This window comes from Molothrus aeneus, chromosome 2, assembly GCF_037042795.1.
Source record: "Molothrus aeneus isolate 106 chromosome 2, BPBGC_Maene_1.0, whole genome shotgun sequence".
NCBI lineage: Eukaryota > Metazoa > Chordata > Aves > Passeriformes > Icteridae > Molothrus > Molothrus aeneus.
In genome coordinates this window covers 29,355,770-29,374,056 of record NC_089647.1, presented here as the reverse complement: position 1 = coordinate 29,374,056, position 18,287 = coordinate 29,355,770, and the positions used below count along the sequence as shown (strand labels likewise).

General features: G+C 47.2%; 1 protein-coding gene across 1 annotated transcript; it reads right to left on the bottom strand.

The window, feature by feature from the left end:
- Window positions 1-6,840: 6,840 nt before the first annotated feature.
- Window positions 6,841-17,686, bottom strand: LOC136571682 (solute carrier family 2, facilitated glucose transporter member 3). Its single transcript, XM_066572260.1, has 10 exons — window positions 17,566-17,686; window positions 14,580-14,675; window positions 13,177-13,337; window positions 12,647-12,887; window positions 12,330-12,492; window positions 11,502-11,689; window positions 11,023-11,127; window positions 10,499-10,600; window positions 10,069-10,272; window positions 6,841-9,561 (listed from the first exon to the last, which is right to left on the bottom strand). Exons 1-10 carry the CDS (start codon window positions 17,578-17,580, stop codon window positions 9,382-9,384), a joined length of 1,455 nt encoding a protein of 484 aa, XP_066428357.1. The 5' UTR covers window positions 17,581-17,686; the 3' UTR covers window positions 6,841-9,381.
- Between the last annotated feature and the right edge of the window lie 601 nt (window positions 17,687-18,287).

The window sequence follows — 18,287 nt, the reverse complement described above, 5'->3', positions numbered from 1 at the left end:
CAGACCAACCAGGATGAGTCAGTGAACCCCAGACCAGCCATCCCTACCTCAGTGCTGTGTCCTCTTGTCACCCAGTGCCACATGCACCAAAGGATGTGGTCAGGAAAGGGTGGTGCTGGTTTACCAAGGGCAAACTGCCTTTTGAAATGAAAGGACTGGCTATATGGATTAGGGGAGAGTGGCTGATGTGATGCACTTTGACAGGACTGTAGGCACAGCATCCTCCTTTGGAAGGAGGGGGAGGTATGGCAGCAAACCACTACTCAGCATACTGGGAACTGGGAAGATGCAAAATATCCCAGTGATTGTGAATGATGCCACCAGCAGCTCTTCTAAACTCCAGGCTGGGGTCCTTTGACATTGCCCAAAGACTGCCCTGAGCAACCTCTCATGCTCTTCACACCCTGACACATGGTAGAACACATCAGAAAGAGTAAATGTTGCACCTACACAGACTGGTTGTGCGACAAAATATTCTGTAGCACTGAACATTGCTCTGGAGACAGAGAAAAAACTTGGTCAGAATTGACCAAATTTTATCAAATTTCCCCCAACCTTTTCATGAGCAATATCTGGAAACAAAAGATGCATCTCCCATCTATTACAACCACATACTTCTGATGTTCTGCTGATATTCTACATCCACTGAATGTTGCTTTACTCGAGCTTGTAACTTGTAGAGATGCATTTGCCCATTAAATATTTGGCACCTTCAAGAGGCCAGAGGAGATGTTAATGGAAAATTCATAACCAAGGAGACAGAGTGAGGAAGAAAGTCTTCACACTAGTTTCAGCTTATGCATAATGGTTATCAGCTATTCCTTACAAGCTATCCAACAGTGCATTTATCAAGGCAGAAGCTGCTGGGCCCACATGGCCACTGCTCTGGCCATGCTGGGACAGCCAACAGGATGCTTCAGTGCTGAGGGCAAGAGCTAAGAGAGCAGGCCATAAGGGTTACCTGCATTTTTCTGTGCACTGGGGCGTGGAACTGGCTGGAGCGATACTGGGAGAGCTGGGTCAGACACTGGGAGGCAGAATGGCAAAGTGCAGCATGCCAAAATCTGCAGGTTAATATGGATCTGGATGGCTGGAGATGAGATCCCACAGAAGCTTCTCACCTATTTTCTGCCCCATGTGACAGGGTGCTTCCGAGAAGGCCTTGGTGTTTCTTTACTGCCAAGAAGTGCCACATTCAGATTTCTGTCCCAGTCCACTGGGAATGAGGGGTAGGCATTACAGGCACAGACAGGAAGCATGGAAAGGGGGAAGCTTATGGCTTCCAGTTCTCAGGTGACCAAGCTAGAATGGGAAATCCCAGGTAGCAGGACTATTTTGGAGGAACAGTTGATTTTAATGGGCAAATAGAGAGAAGGAGATGGGGTAGAGTCTTGAGAAACTCTTCTCCAGTGTTGACATCTTCTCATAAATTTACTCATAAAAACCCACCACCTGCCCCTTCTAAATTTCCCTCACAAAGACACTGCTTCTCTTCACAGTAAGCACAGGCCTAGCTGCTAAGCACTCATGTTCAGTCCCTCATCGCCACTCAGACTCAAGAGTTCTGTAAGAAAGGCAATAAAAACTGTTCTGAGGGTTTCGTATCTGTCCATCAAGGTTTCAGTGTGAATCAAGGGGGCAGACATGGGGGACATAATTTCAGATGACGTTGTTTTAAAAAATGGGAGTGATAGGAAGTCTGGCTTAATCACAGAAATATCTTCTATCCCAGCTGCACTTTTAACACTGTACTACCTTGAGCAAGCAATGATATCTGTGCAACCAGAGTGTTCGCACCCACAAACCACACATCAGATAAGTTTTTATTTCATAAGAAAGACGTGGACTCTAATATGAATCTCATCTGGGGTTTGCAGCGTTGGTGGGTAGCCACTTCAAACATGGTTTTTATGGCTGCACTCCAAAAACCTTCCCAGGAGCACCCAGTTCAGAGAGTCCAGTAGCAGAAGCAGTGTGAACCCTTTGGATCCATCCAGATCTTCCAGTCACCTGGCACCAGATCTTCCAGTCCTGCAGTCCTTTGCATTAGTATCAAGGAGAGATCATCCCTTTCCTTTGTGCTCCTCTTTCCTCACCTTGTCCTTCCAAGTCAGGCAAGACAAGGAGATGAGGAGCCATGCCAGGCCTCCGCAGTCTCCCTCACCTCAGAGGCCAGCACCAGCAAATGCACCCGGTGACTGCACATCGGGTGCCAGGTGAGTGCATTTGGGACCATTCCCATGTCCCTTTTGGCCTCCAGTCCAGAGAGGGCTGCCAGGGAACTGAGGTGTGTCCAGCCTGCCCAGTTCAAGTTGCAGTGGCTCATTCTGGCTCCTAAGACCTGTCAGCATTTCCAGGCATGAGTCCCATCCTTCCCTCCCTGTCAACCCTCTCTGCAGAATTCACTCCTTTTAGTCTTCCCATTGAGCTTTAGATTTCCTCAGTCTCTATTTTTAAAGTGTCACTAATTTGTTTTGAACCTACCTTCAGTAGAACAAAACCTGTTAATAAAAATTAAGTCAGAGTCAAGGGAAAAAAATGAAACTATCATTTCAAGAGCCAACACTGGGCACTAAATATTTGTTAAAGCTTTATTTCTAGTCAGCCCTTGTGTTTGTTCCTTTGGCTGCTCTGCTCTCACACATGCAGCCAGTCAGGAAGTGGACTGTCCAGTCACAAGGAAAAATGTTTCTCTTCCTTTACTTCTGTTTTTTCCCCTTTTTTTTGGTTTTGCTTAGTTTTCTTTTTTTGTGTGTTCAGAAACTCCAAAACCTTACACTAATACAATGCCTTTAACTTTTTTGTGTATATGTGTGTGACCAGAGCATGACAGCACACACCATTACCTATGAACTACATATGATCACTGTGAATGTAACTCTTGCATCAGAATAAGAAAAAGGAGGAGCATAAAGGTGGTGGGATGCTGCTCCATCACTCCATAAAAATTTGGTCTCAGGCACGAAATAAGGAAGTTGGAAAGTATTCCTCAACATTTCTGCATGGATAGGTTTTTCTGAGATGGACAAGCCCCTGCTGCAGGTTTCAGCAGTGGTGGTATCTGCCCACACTGGGCTTTGCTGACATTGGCCTTGGCCAGTTCTGTTTGGATCTCGTCTTGCACTACCTACCACAGGTAGGAAGAAATCTCTGCTTTGTGCTTATGGCCAGGCTGCTTCTGGTTTGCCACTGGGAGACCTTCAGTCCAGCTGAGCCAGCTGTATCTTGCATGCCCATCAGTTTTACCTGCCTGTGGCTCTCAAGAGGCATTTTTAGAGCCATCTTTCAAGCGAGCAGGACCCAATCTTTGTGGACCAAGAGGTGAGGTTGTACTGCAGAGAGCACTGTGACTCTGACATAGCTGTTTGTTTCAGCTGCAAAGATATTTCTGAACATGTGTTGGAGGTGACACCTCTATTTCTCTTTCCCTGAAGAACTAATGACCTCTTGCCTGTGATTCACAAGCTTCTGGAGTCCTATTGGGCTTCATTTTATTTTGCGTACAGGTCAAGAGCCAAGACAACTTTGGTTGCCTTCAGTCTTTCACTTCCTCAGTATCTCACCTGCTTCTTTTAAAGTTCATATCCCTCTCTTTTAGATCCTGTTCCACCTTTTCATACTTATAAACATCTTATCTTCCTTCCAGATCTTGGGTATTTTTTTGATTTTTTTTCTCTTCCCTCATTCTCCTGCTACACGGCTGCATCCATGTCCCTCCACACTTTCACCACTGCTCCTAGGTTTCATCCTCTCCTGGTTCTGCATCCTTATACCTTCCCTCAGTGGAAAATTATTCTGGTGGCTTTCCTCTAAGCCTTGAGGACTCTTTAGGTCATACACTGGACTCAAAGCAGAGTTATTACCTTAAGACTTTCACTGTGGATTTTGATCCATATCAGAGAGGAGAGCACTTTGCAAGAAATAAGCAGAGCAAAGGGGAGAAGAAGCTAGTCCAGACCCCAAGGAATTTAATGTAACAAGATAATATGCAGTCTGAGTGACAATGGCACTTGGTGACAGGAATATAAAGGAAGCAATAAACATCTGAGTTTGTTTGTGATGGAGAATCAAATTTGTTAATGGAAGGCAAATTTGTTCATGATGGAAAAGACTAAAAAACAGGATGAAACAGAGACCAGAGATGGTAAAACAGGGTGCTGTTTGATCAGGTTGATCTAGTGATAGCTTAGTTTTAACATAGATGACCAGTTGCTAGTTCAGAACAGGATCTGCAGTGGTCCCACAATGCATGTCACAGTGACTGGTGCGCCAGTATGACTGCCTTACACAAATCCATGTGACCTCTTGCTAAACAGAAAATGGTTGTGCAACATAAGCAGAAAACAGACTTAGCAGGTCAGTCATGTGTCTGTCAGGCCTGCTGAAACTCATGGAAAAGGAAGAGACAGTTCTTGTAAACACTGTAATTTAGTGAGGTATAGCATTGAAACAGGATATATCACAGCAAGTGAATTGTTTTAAAAGTTACAGCCTGCCTCCACCAGAAATGGAATACATTCAAGTAACACCAATTAAATTGTCGTAGCAATATATATCTTAGGAGGCAAACCCATATTCTCTCCTTGTCTGCCAGCCTGAGTGCTGCCTTTTCCCAGCAGCATATTATGAAGACAACTGTCTCTCTCATCTGGTAACTCACATTGTAAAGACAGAGCCAGGCTAAGTGACAGACCAGACCCCAGGTTTTCCAGCAAGTATCTCACGTCTTCAAAGAGTCCTTCTAAAAGTGAAGAAAACGTTAGAATTGTGTCCTTGGTCTGATCTGCAGGAAGTCTGGAAAAAAAGCCAGAGAGACATAAATTTTCTATGCAACAAAACGTGCATTTGATTTGCCTGCTGGCAGGACCTTTCTCACAATGTGTGCAGTGGGAGAAAATGTTGTGGTGAGTCACTTCTTGATGCTGCTCCACCGTGGCCCATCACAATGACATTGGCAGTGTGTCCACACCTTCCTTCCTCTCAAATGAAAGCAGTGATGGCACAGTCCCCCACCAAGCTGGCAAATGTTCCTTTTTGGAGTAACCCTCAAAGAAGGGGTTGGTGACTTTGCTCAGAGGTAAGAAAGCAATCTCCTGCCTGTGCTCTCACCCAGATACCTTCCCAAGGGAGAAGCTCCCCCATATCTCCCCAGCTACTGAGGTGTCTAAAAGGTGTCCTCTTTTCAGAACAAAACATCAAATTAAAAGATTTTTGCACTGGACATGCAGCAGGGAAATCTACCTCCAATAAAATGTTGTTTGCTGGAGGTTTTTTTTTCCCACATTTCTTCTCACAGAAATAAACTGCTGTTCTTGGCTGGCATGCAAAGACATTAATCAGAAATAACACAAGCAGAAAGCAACAGATGTTGGCAGCGATGCTGTGACACTTTATTGTGCTCCAGCCTGTAAAACAGCACTGAAACCTTTGACATGGCTGATGTCACTTGGGACCCTTGGGGTTCTTCTCCTGTCCATTCAGCATCAGTTTCATTCCAAGAACTCTCCAGTGACTCATTTCTGTGGGGTATCGTGGTGGCCACAAGAACTGCCTACATGCTCACTTGGATGGGATGAACACTTTCAGCTGAAAACAGCCCATCCTCAAACCATTAAATTGTATTCAAACCATTTAATTGGAAACAGGTTTTCCTTTTGAAGCTTCCTTACAATTTTAAGAACTAACCAGATCTAAACCAAAGCTTTGTTCCCTAACCCAAGTTTTATCACAAACACTACACAGATTAATTTAGTGCTCAGTGAATCACATGCTTTGGCCACAAGTGATTTTGTTCTCTGCTTCCACTTTGACAAAGAAGACTGAAATATTAAGAGTTAAGTTTGAGCTGGATATGCTTATGAGTTTGGATGGCTGGGCTTTATTTTTGTAGTTAAGCTAGAATTGAAAAACAATCCTAGACAGATTAGCCCAGGGCACTCCCCAGCTCCAAGGCCGGTTGCATACCAAGCTTAGCAAAACACAGGCGCAAGCTGGGAGCACACAGCAGCCAGCAACAGCAGCTTTCAGAAAGGCTTCATGGGATCCCTGCTCTGCTGAGCTTTTCCAGACTTTACATTGTTCCCTACTTTCTCCTTGTTTTAGGCTTTGAGCAGCCTGCTGACTCTGGAGTATATTAGAAACATTCCTGCTCCAAGGTACTCTGGGGTCTGCCATCTTTTCCTTCCTTTCACTTAATCCCATCCTCTTCTACTGAAGCATATTTTGTTCAAATATTTTTTGAGAGCAACCCAGAGACCTGAGAGTAGTCCAAGGAATGCTGCAGTTCCTGAGCTACAGGATCAGCTCCTGAGGCAGTGGGGTTTTTTTCTCCATCCCTCTGCTCCTTTCCAATATTCACTGCTGAGTGTACAGTGGCACAATCTCACAGAAGGACATGAAGGTCACATCCCAAACAGAGGGAGGAAAGCAGCTACAGGGGAAAGGGGTCCTTCTTCACCCTCCTGGCAGTGAAAGTGAGGAGTGCAGTGGGAACAGAGCAGGGGCAGAAGTCTCACCTTCTTTAGCTCTGGGCAGGATTCATAACCTCCAGCCACTTCTCTCCCTTCCCATTACATTGGAAAAGTATTTACACACAAACAAAAAGGATTTCGGCAAACAAGAAGCAGAGAAGCACATCTTTAGTTTAAAAATTGCTAAGAAGTGGTAGTAAGGGAATTAATGGTGATTTGTATAGAAGCTGAGAGAAATTATCACTTCCGGTAGGATAAAACAGTAAATCCAGAGTGCCTAGCTACCCAGAAAGGTTGCAGGGTAGATGCTGGGGACATTTCAGGATGCGGTCCCAGGCTTTGATAAAAGAATAAGAGAAGACCTACAGGATAAAGGTAAAATCCAAATCAGGTATTTATTTCATATTTTTTATTTCAAAACCAGGAAACAACCACATTAATAAGCATATAAAATCCATCGGAAATATTCACAATGCTGTTACAGAAAAAGAAATTAAGAAAGATACCATGTGAGAAAGGCCTACACATTTCGGTCCAAGCCAACACACACCTGATGCAAAGTATGGAATGCTCTTATGCACAGCTGTGAGGGGAATTTCCTAACATACAGATACCCATACAGAAATATCATGTCTGAATGTGCTGGAGGGCCAAAGGAAGGGCACAGAAGTCTATGTAACTGAGCCAGAATATCAAAATTGGGAGAGACATCTTATGTAATACTTCTGAGAATAAATATCTGGAATGTAAGCCTAAATAAAAAGCTTGGGAAAACTGGATGTAATATGATTGCATTGTGCAAAGCTGGGGCATTTCAAATTAATTCACAGGAAGCATTTAACAGCAGCAAATTTAACTGATCTTTGTAACTGTTTCTCATTAGGGAAGGTAGAAATGTCATCACTAGTTACTGAAAATGTCAGACAGACCCCCCAGAATATACATCAATGGGAATTTCTCTAACCTGCTCTGAAGCACTATGTTGGCAAGAAAGCTTGGGCTATCCATGCTGCAAAAGTCTTGCTGTCATTCCAACCTTTCTTGCTTTTACCACCTCAGAATCTGTGGGCCTACCTCTTTTCTAGGATATCCAGTGATGAATTCCAGCAGGTCAACCCAAGTTTGACCACATCTAAAAACTGCAGCTTGATCTCAGAAGAGCAGGAGTGTAAACTGGACCTACCTCTGTGCTACCTTTAGATATTTTGTGCAGGTCTGGACAGGCACGGGCCTGGAGCCTGTCACAGAACGCTGCAGGGATTAAAGCTGCCCCTCCTTGACTGCAAGTGTACCCTAGGCACTATTTTTTGCCTGCCTGAGCTAGCTTGGCAGCAAGGGTGGGGGACACAAACTCGATTGCCCAGCGGAATGACAAGCAAGGAGACCGACATTTACTGATGAACAATTACTGCCTGCCACATCCCTTAGAACAGAGGCACTATAACAGAGCTGTACACATCTACAAAGCACACTGGTGAGCACCACAACATGCAGACCTTCCAGAGAGGACATATGGGGCAAAAAACATCCGGCCTTCAACCAAGCAGGGGACTGAGCACTATAGACCTTTCGCACTGCTAAACCAGCAAATTCCAATAGCTCTGGTGTCTAGTCCCACATCTCTACTCTCATGAACTTACATGTACCACAACTGACCATGCCTGTGTCCAGAAGGGTCATGCTACATGACCCTCTGTAATATTTATAGGAACAACTGCTAAGAAAATACAGCTTTGAAAAATAATCTTTATCCTTGCGCTCCTTTAAATGACAATCTGCAAGTTTCAGAATTTATGATGTACTAGACTATAACAGAGAAGCCAAAAAAGAAATAAAATTAAGAGAAGGCAGGAAAAATTACCTTCTGGTTTGCAATCACCACCCTCAGTCATCCATAGAATGCTTAAAACCATGTCTGAAAATATAATCCAACAAAACCAATTTTAAGATGCAATATCACACTCTCATCAACATTTGAGAACAATTATTTAAAACAGCCACCAAAAATCCCTAATAACAGAGATTTTAGTGCAGAAACATACCTCTTCCCACAAGTACAGAACTCCTCGAATTTCTTTCCAGAGGGCACAAATAACTTCAAGGTGATGTGCATAATTGGCTCTGCTGTACATACCACCTAAAATGCTCAACCTCTTTTAGTACATTTCCCCTTTACAGTCTTATTGCACCTCAAGTCTACAGCATCTTTTGTTAGAATAGCTATTTCTCTTAAACCTCTCCAATTTCTTTATCTGTACATTTTTGTACACCTTTAAAAAAATAAATATTTACAAAGTGACATACAAATAAATAAACTGAAGTAAAAGTATGCTTTCAGTCTGTCTATACAAAAAATAAAAGAGCAGGAAAAAATATGCATGTGACTTGGTCCCCTTTTTCCTGAGGCTAAAAAGAGTGCACACTGGATAGGAAAAAGCACAAATGCTTTTTGGTAAGCTTGCCAAATTCCAGTGTAACACCATACAGACGCACACAGAGTAGACTCAAAGGGCTGGGGACTTGTTTAGCAGGTCACTTCAACTCACTACAAAAATAGTAATTAGGGTCAAATACATAATGGTCACTGTGTGCATAAGTATGTTAACCCCAAATGGCAATTTTATGTGAGAAAAGTAAAAATATTGCCAGCTCTTCTCTGTTCTCCTGATGTTTGTGGCAGGAAAGATGAGATTATTTTTGCAAGTGCCAGGTGCTTTCCAGTATGGCAGATCACCCATATCAGAATTGCTTAATGCTGGCAAGCCTGGCAGAATGGGTGAGCATGTGGGTGAAAAGAATATAGCAGCAATTGAAGAGGGGAAAAACGTCCCAGTTCTCATGGTTTTCTTTGCTCATTCCTTTAATGACTCTTTAAGCATGAACGAGTTAAAGAATGGGTGTGTCGTGGCTCTTAGGCAGCTTTGTTCATCTCCATCTTCTGGGGTGATGAGCCGTTTCCTCGTCCTTCAAAGCCTCTGGAGATGTCTTCAAAAGTCCTGCCCTTGGTCTCTGGCACTTTGAAGAAGGTGAAGACAAAGAAGATGACCAGGAAAACAAGAAAGATGAGGAAGACATAGGAGCCACATAGTTTCTGCAGGGAGAACACACACAAAAGATTTTTTTTCATATTACATGTAAGGTCATTTGCTGTTGAGAGGTTTAAAATTCCAACACCTTTCTCCAACAGTGCCCTGACTTTTTTCTCATCACAGCATTTTAAAAATTGAAATCACATTCCTATGGGCTTCTAAAAGTCTTTAATCTTCCTGAGGGTGACCAAAATTGATGCTTTTAAAGCGAAAGCAATGATGTGCTAACTAAGATGGCTCTTGCAAATATTTGTAAGCTGCAACCAGTTAAGACAGCAGAATATAAGGTGAGCAACAGCCTCCAGTAACAATCATAACACTGACTCAGAGACCTCTGGAAGACTCACCAGCCCTCTTCCCAAAGCAGGGACAATTTCTAGGAGAGGTCAAGTTATTAAAGGTCATATAGTCATGTGCCAAAGTCTTCAAAGATGCAGATTCTACTGCTTTTCTGGACACCTTTTCCAATGCTGCAGTGCTTTCACAGTGCTTCATAAACCAGGACTTACCTCTGCATAGGGGAAGAGCATTCCCACTAAGAAATTGGAGGTCCAGTTGGAACAACCAGCCACTGCCATGGCTGCAGGTCGTGGGCCCTGGCTGAAGAGTTCTGCCACAATGAACCACGGGATAGGGCCAGGGCCAATCTCAAAAAGAGCCACAAAGCCAAAAGTGGCAACAATGCTGATGTATCTGATCCAGTCCACAACATCCTGCAAGGGAACAAAGTATGATCAGCACAACGCTAGGCCATCTCTAGCATCACAACTTTCTCAGCTGCACTGCAAACACCGTAGCAGTTCCCAGAGTTAGAAAATTGCTCTTTCCATTGCACACTTGGCTCTACCTGCCTACAGGGCAGTATTGCAGAGCAAAGCAGATGTGTTTTCTTATCAGTTCCTGCTGGGGTCAGCCTGGACAATAACACCCATCACTCACCTTCAGAGCCAAAGCCACAGTCATAATAGCAGCACACACAGCCATGCCACCCAAACCAGCTAAATGGAGGGTCCGGCGGCCAGCACGCTCCACCAGGAACAGCTGGAAAGGAGAAGGCAGAAGGAAAAAAATGTCCATTACTTTGGCAGAAAAAGCAGGACAGACCTCCTTGCTCAGTGCCTCCTGCATCTTTTTCTTATCTGCCCATAAACCTCAGAGACCATGATGATCTCGGTGCAGGCCACCAGGCTGCTCCATTGTCAGCACAAGTTCTCCACTCTGCTTCTTGCTACTGCTTTCTCTCATCACTCTTTTCCCCACATGCCATCCTTTTTCCACATTCTCTTTCATCTAAGATAACATCTCTTTCTGCCCCTCTCTCCTCCCACCACGCCTTTGATGCACGCTGGTCTTTGTTCCCACAGGTCAGTGCACAGCCCAGTGCTTTGCCACCACCTGGGTACTTGTCTGTAGTCCCATCTGCCAGAGACACGGCCAGGCAGACACAGCCCTGTCCCACTCACCGACACCACAGTGAAGACTGTGTTCACCACACCGGCTCCAATGGTGGCATAGATAGGCTGTGTGATACCAGCTCGCTCAAAAATCCCTGTGGAATAATAGAATACCTGGGAAGAGAGGAGAAAGTTGGACACAGTCACAATTCCATGTTTGAGAGCATGTCCCTCATCCTCTGCCAAGCAGCTTGCACTCCTATCAGGGAGTTTCTAAGCAGCACTCCACACTATAAAACAGCATGTTTCCAGTCTAAGTTTATTCACTTGGTGCAAGGCTGCAGTGCCTCACCAGGGTGCACATGGGCAAAGTGAAAGCCACACTATCCATTTCCCATCTTAGCATCTTTGCCAGATGACAAAACAGTGACCTCCAGTCAAGGCACAAAGATGTTTTGGGACTTGAGAGTTCTCCCCGCACCAGTAACAAGTGCAAGTTTAGCCAGAGATAAGGGAGGCCCAGAAGATGAGACAGCAAGATAACTCACAGCATTGATGCCTGAGAGCTGCTGGGAGAGCTGCAGCATGATGGCAATGATAATGGCTTGACGGTAGTTTGGAGAACGGAAGAGCTGTGGCACAGTTACTTTCTTTTCCTGGGACATTTTAGCACTTTCTTCTTTCATCTCCTCGATGTCTTGAGATACATCTCGATCGCCACGGAGCTTCTGGAGAACTGGAGGGAAGAATCCAAAGACACCAGGTATGAGATACACACCTACTGGCCAGGGCAGGTGTGTGTCCCATCCTGCTGCTGCAGGGAGGGCACAGGAGGAAGACTGAACACCCCCAGCTGGTGTTGAGGCCTGCTGCATGGGAAAGGCCAAGCCTCTGCTGCCAGCCTTGCTCTTCTTTCCAACCCAGAGGTCAGGGTGCTGTGAACAGCACAGAAACCGGGCCCAGGTCCTGCTCATGTTGATTGATCTCCAAGCTTATGTTTGATCCTGCAATGCTGTTCAGGCTCTTGCCAAAGCTGACCCCAGCCCTCCAAGCTCTGGGTAAATGCCAGCCTACTTCCTGCCTTTCAGGAGGAGCTGGGAGAGTGGCAGCAGCAGTTGGTCCTGCTACATCCCACCAGGCTAGGTGCCACTCCTCACATCTTGATCCCACCTGCAGCCTCTGTTGGGATGCCAGGTTTTTCATGCTTCCTGGCACTGGTGCAACCTAAAGGATGGGAAGGTAGGCCAGGCCTGATGCCCTCCGGGAGTCACACCCTAATTCACCACAGGCACCAGGATCAGTCCTGGCCTCCCACTCAAGCTCAGTGCAGGCTGGGAGCCAGAACACTGCCCTGCCCCTTTGAGATGAGTTCTTACCTGCTTGGGCTTTCTCCTCCTCCATCTTGTTGATCAATAGGAAGCGGGGGCTTTCAGGGCAGAACAGAAGACCAATACACTGCACGATTGCTGGGAGGATTGTGAACCCCAAAAGCATTGGCCAAAGTCCTTCAGTGCCCATGATCGCCTCTAGTCCAAAGATCTATACCAAGGACAGAAGAGAAATAAGAGTGACTTCAAACACTTCAATTCCTCACCCCCCATCCCAGTATGACAGGATCCACACTCTGCCCCTGATGGCAAGTAAAGCCCTGCTCACCCCACCTGAGGGCAGGATCAGGTTGTACCAGGCCTACCTGAGCCACCAGGATGCCCACAACAATGCCCAGCTGGTTGAGGGTGCCGAAGGCTCCACGGACACTGGTGGGTGACACCTCGCTGATGTACATGGGCACAAAGCCGGTGCAGAGGCCACAGAAGGTGCCAATAATAAAGCGGCCAATAATGAACATCTCCACTGCTCCTGCTGCCTTAGAGAAGGCCATGAGAAGGCCACCAGCAAAGGCCAAGACATTCACAAGCAGCATGGAGTTCCTCCTGCCAGGGTAAAGATGTCAAGACTGAACTTAAACTGGCAATACAGCAGGAAAATCATCAGGAGAGGGGTAAATGTAAACCTGCCCGTGATCTCCCATCTCAGGGGTGGGAACAGAATGGAATAATTCTCATTCAGATCCTGCCTTGGCCTGCAATCCTTCTTTTTGCAGCCCACACATTCTTGCTTTCTCCCCACACATCTCTTCCCACCTCTGCCCTCTTCCTCCCAACACTCCTTTGTAAAGGGAAAAGTTCTCCAACAGCTTGCATCCCCCGCTTCCCAACTTACCTGCCAAATCTGTTTACAAAGAGACTGACTGAGAAGGAGCCAATCATGCCTCCTACTGAGAAGATGGCCACAGAAAGTGACCACAGAGAGGTGAGTAGCTCTTGGGAGACAGCCGTCCCACTCCTTTCTGACAGAGTTCTGTTGAAAAAGCCCCGGATGATCTGCAAGAGGAGTCAGGTAGCAAGAGTTACAATCCAGAGGGGGACATTTTACACGTGGGAGAGGGGAGACTGCCTTCCTTCTGCTTCCTGCTGCCATGAGAGAGACCTAAAAAGGCAGCAACAAGTTATACAAGAGGAAGACAAGGGCACAGAAGTAGCTCAGTATGATGACGGAGAGTGCTTCACTGAGTGGAGGGGCAGGCAGGATACCCACAGGACAGCAGGGTTTATTAATGAGAACAGGCTTATATTCTGAATATTTCAGATGAGTCACTGATGGTTCTTGGGAGGAGGCGGGAGACAGTTGGGAATGAAAGGGAACAAGAAAACATGACCAGTGAGTGGATGGGAACATTTCTGGCAATACCAAAACATCGACAGCAGGGACAGGATTTCTGGTATAGAAATAGCTGGAGACACACAAGGCTTCACTGAAGTAAGCCTGAAAAATTGTTTATTTCTTACATAATGCTGTCTCAGAGGGGATGTGACAGGGCCACATTGCTGATTTCCCAGGCATCCTTGTAGCTAGTGAGGTAAATTCTGGCATGGGCTGGGGGGACAGAGTGTCTGCCCCCAGCAGATGGCAGCAGGACATTAACTAGGGAGGACTGACCCCATCCCCCATCCCGTGGTGAACATCTCTTCCCGGAGAGAGGGTGGATGTGGTATTCGTGACTCAGTTCTTGACAGAGGAACCATCTTAAAGTTACATGAAAACCACATCTCTCATTTTCTTCACCTCTTTTTCTTAGGCTACAGTCATGGGATGGTTTGGTCAAATGTCCAAGTCACAACCCTTTTACAAGCACTGAATCTATACTTAACACAAGGAATGAATAAACAAGTAAAATAGACTTGAAATAAACTAAATTAGGGCAGCTGTAATTCCCACCAACCTTTAACTGTTTTCTGCACACTGCTCTCTACATTCCTTCTGCCGTGGTTGGTTTATTCTGACTCAAAACTGAGGCAGCTCACATTCCTCCACACACCACGTATTGCAGATGGAACCCTCCTGCCCTTCCTGTGCCTCTAATTAAGAGAATTAACCTCTCTGTTTGCTCTCCCTCCTCCCCAAAACTTTGTTCTTCCTGTTTCATATTGTATTTGAACGGGGGTTTTAATACCTTACTGACTTCATAAACCAAAACCAAATTACTTGGGAGACAGTTCCTCTCCTTTCTACTCCACTGTGGTCCCATCAGCAACTCACCCATCCCACCTCCCCCTTCCTCTCACCTTCTCAGGGGCATTGATGACACCGGTGTTGTATCCAAATTGTAGAGATCCAATGGCAGCAATGGAAACAGCATAGATAAGAGGCGCTGTGATTTTCTGTGGAAAGAGAGGGAACAATTATTTAGTTAATTTGGCTTTCTACACAACTTGAGCTTCTCTTCAGCATAAAGAGCAGCTGCAGCTCATAGGTGCCACATGCAAGTGCTCTGAGGGCAGGGAATGGGCTTTTATCCAGCAAGGGTGAGTACCAGTTGCATCCCTTGGATCCCCCTCCCTAGAAAGGGAGATGCAACTGTACAGCATGAAAAGTTCTGCGGCTACAAGTAGGAGGGTTTATCAGGGCCTCCCCTTTGTTATCTCCTGACCTTCAGCAACTATTCTCAGCTCATCAGTAACGAATACACTGCTTGCATTAGTGGCTGTTATTTTGGGTTGATCTGCTTTACAGCAGCTTTTGCTGATCTCTGGCATGTCATGAAAGAAGGGTCTAACTCTTCCCTGAGCCAGCTGACAAGTTCCCATAAATTGAGTCTCAGATCTGGCCATGAGCTACACTGGCAGTCACTCACAACAGTTACAACACACACTCTCTTCGGCAACAGGCTTGTTTTTCCCAGGCTAGGGCTTCCCATCCCTGCCCCAGGGCACTGGCACAGCGGCTGCATCAAGAGGTGGCAGCAGTTGCTACCGAGCTCCCCGTCTATTTTTCTTTAAGCTGTGGCAATAGTTGGTATCTTACATTAAGCACACTCCCTGAAGTTTCAGTGCACCTGAATCTCTAGTAAATTAAAATAAAAACTGCTGAGCCCTCAGAGCCATAGGTAAAGCTTAAGGGGCCAACCTCAGAAGTCCCACAGAGAAACTGAAGTGTCAGCAAAAAGCATCTGACATTTTATTCATTTTTAAAGCTTGTGGCATTTAAGCCAGCTCCGAGTGAGGGAGGTGTGGGGGAGCAGGTGACTCAGGAGTTGGCACTTAGGCAGCCACTGCCTGAGTTGGCACAATTCAGAAAGATTGTGTTCCTTCCCATCTCAGGAGGTTGGGAAGCTTTTCCAAAAATATTAACAGTTCCTTTTCCAAGACTTTCCAATTATTGTACTTAAGCCTGGCAGAGTAAACTACTAGGTGGGGCCCACTGTCACAGCTCCTCCAGTCTCTCACTTCCTAGCTCAGCTCCAGGAGTAGCAGCTCTCAAAACTGCCCAGAGTTTTGGACAATAACCTTCTGTTATATAGTGCTCGTGCCACGTCCACCAATCTTTCAAGCCAGGCATGTATGTCCTTCTGGCCTACACAACCCTCAGATACAACCAGTTCTGCCTCAATAAACAACATTTGGGGAAAGGATTCTCAGACATGGCTTCCTCCACTGACCTACATCATGTAAATGTCCTCCTGCCCAGGTCAGTGATGGAGACAAAGTGGACAGGGGGCAGATGAGCACGGAGGTGCATTCAAACCTGAACACACCCTAGGCAGGCCAGGCATTCTCTCTGGCACCCTGTGACCGCTCCCCTCATTTTTATCTCAAGGAAATTTGGCACAGAACCACAAGGACACAGCTCTGTCAAAGCAACTGGATGCCTGCAGAAATGCATAATAATATCTAAACAGTTTTGGGTCTCGAGGGCAGGTCATCTCTATGCAGCAGGTATGGCAAAGCTGCAGACAAACCCCAGCTCTCCACATAGCTCACACAGGAGCACCTTCCCCCCAGGACTCTGCTTTGTCATGGCTAGCAGTGACCACAGCTGGCCTTCTCCTTCTGGGTGCTGCAGGGACCACAGGGTCCCTGCTTTGTGGGCACCCCTCACTTACACGACACATAAATGAGCTGCAGGCTTAGTTATTCTACCCTCTTACATACTTCTTTCTCCTGGCTATTGCCTGCTATTCATCTTCTGCCCAGCCTCCCACCACCTAGACATCACATGGCATGACCCATCCCCTCCAGTGAGCCAGACTGTGATCTAATGTATAGATCATTTGTTAGTGCTGCAAGTGCCTTGCTTCCCAAAAGGCAAACAGGGAGCTCAGATATAGCACAGCTACACCCACTCTATCCAAAGGCTCAAGGCTGAGGTCTGTACACTAGCATGGAATTCAAACCGCCACCCCTCCCTCCGACCACAGGCATCGGCTGCATTCGTTTTGCAGGAGATGCTCCTCACCAGATCCCCTCCCTCACTGCCTCCAACCCCAGAGCTGAACAACTTGTTGAGCCCGGCAGGAGTGGCCTCTCTCCGCTTCTCCGAACGACCTTGACCAGACACTCTCCTTTCCTCTGCCCCATCCTCTCACACTGCCCTCATCTCCCATCAATATGGCGATGAGAGCGCCGGCCCTCTCCAATTCTGGCTGTTCCCGTGTAATTTCCCGGCATCCCGCCCCAGGTTCAGGCGGGTATGTGCTGTCTCCCTTAGTGCGCTCAAATACACGCAGCCATGAGCTCACTCTGCTGCTGCAGACGAGGAGATGCCGACAAATATCCCCTACTCTCCATACGAGAAGGAGGGGAAGGACATGCTCTGCCACCTTCTTGAAATTTTAAAATGCCTTTAGAAGTCATACTGCCACCACTCAAAAAAAATAACTTTAGCATCACTCTTCCGCTTAGCATCCTAAACCCGGGGACCAACCGAGCGCGGCGCCGCCAGCGAAACAAACCTCGTGATCAATATCCTACAACGCGGACAGCATCGTGTGCATCATCAGGCCACGCGCACGGAACCAAAAATCGATCGCGCGACCTGCGACAACCTCTCCCGCACTGTGCGGTCCCCATCCCCCTCCCGGAGACAGAGCCGCCGAAGGGCCGAGCAGCGGCCCTGCCAGGACCACCGCCGCATCCCTCCCCACGAGCTGCAGGCGAGCTGCAGGCGAACGCCGGCCGCGACCGCATCCCTCCGCCGTAGAGCGCGGGGACCCGAGCGGCGGGGGCAGCGGGGAGAAAGAGGACGAGAACGAGCCCGCGATCGCCCACGTACCTTTTTGGTGTCCATCGTCGGTGGCTCCCGGTGCCCGACTGCCAGCGAACGGCCGCCCGCCGCTCCTAACGGAACCCGCGAGAGGCGGCGGCTGCGCCCGCCCACGCCCGAGACTGCCCGAACCGCCCCGCGCACGCCGCCGCCCGTGCCCGCCCGCCGCTTTTATGGGCCCGGCCGTGGGAGGGGACACGGAGGGGCGGGGCGGCTACCCCACGCCAAAACACAGCAATCACGGAGCACCCCCCGAGCTCACGCCCCTCCGTGACGGGAATCTGCGTGCGGGGTGGCCGGGCGGTGATGGAGCGGGCCCAGCGGCCGTGGGGCGATGGCGCTGCGCCCCGCAGGCAGCGCACAAGGAGCCACCACACCTCGGATGCCACGCGCGAAGCGTTCGCTAATGGCACAAATCAGTTATTTTGGGCAGCTTGCACCCACGGCGGCTGCGTGACGTAAAGCGACGTCTTTATTTTTTTATTTGTTGTATATAAAAATAAATGTCTTTATTATTCGGTCTGTAAGCTAAAGCAGCAAGGTGGGCAGTGACGGTGCAGAGGCAGGCACGCAAACAGCACCGGCAGTAGCATTAAGTCTGCGGGTGCTCCCACCACCTTGCAAAGCTGTGGATGAAGTACAGTTCTGGGTAGCTGCGTTTCGGGGATTTTCTTTTTTTTGTTTGTCTGGTTGTCAAAAATATATTTTTCATACGATGCTGGAATCTACAG

Coding starts and splice junctions, on each gene's coding strand:
- LOC136571682 (XM_066572260.1), bottom strand. Junction 12,493..12,646: donor TGGGCATCCTGGTGGCTCAG/GTAGGCCTGGTA, acceptor TCCTTGGTATAG/ATCTTTGGACTAGAGGCGAT. Junction 11,128..11,501: donor AGCTCTCAGGCATCAATGCT/GTGAGTTATCTT, acceptor CTCTCTTCCCAG/GTATTCTATTATTCCACAGG.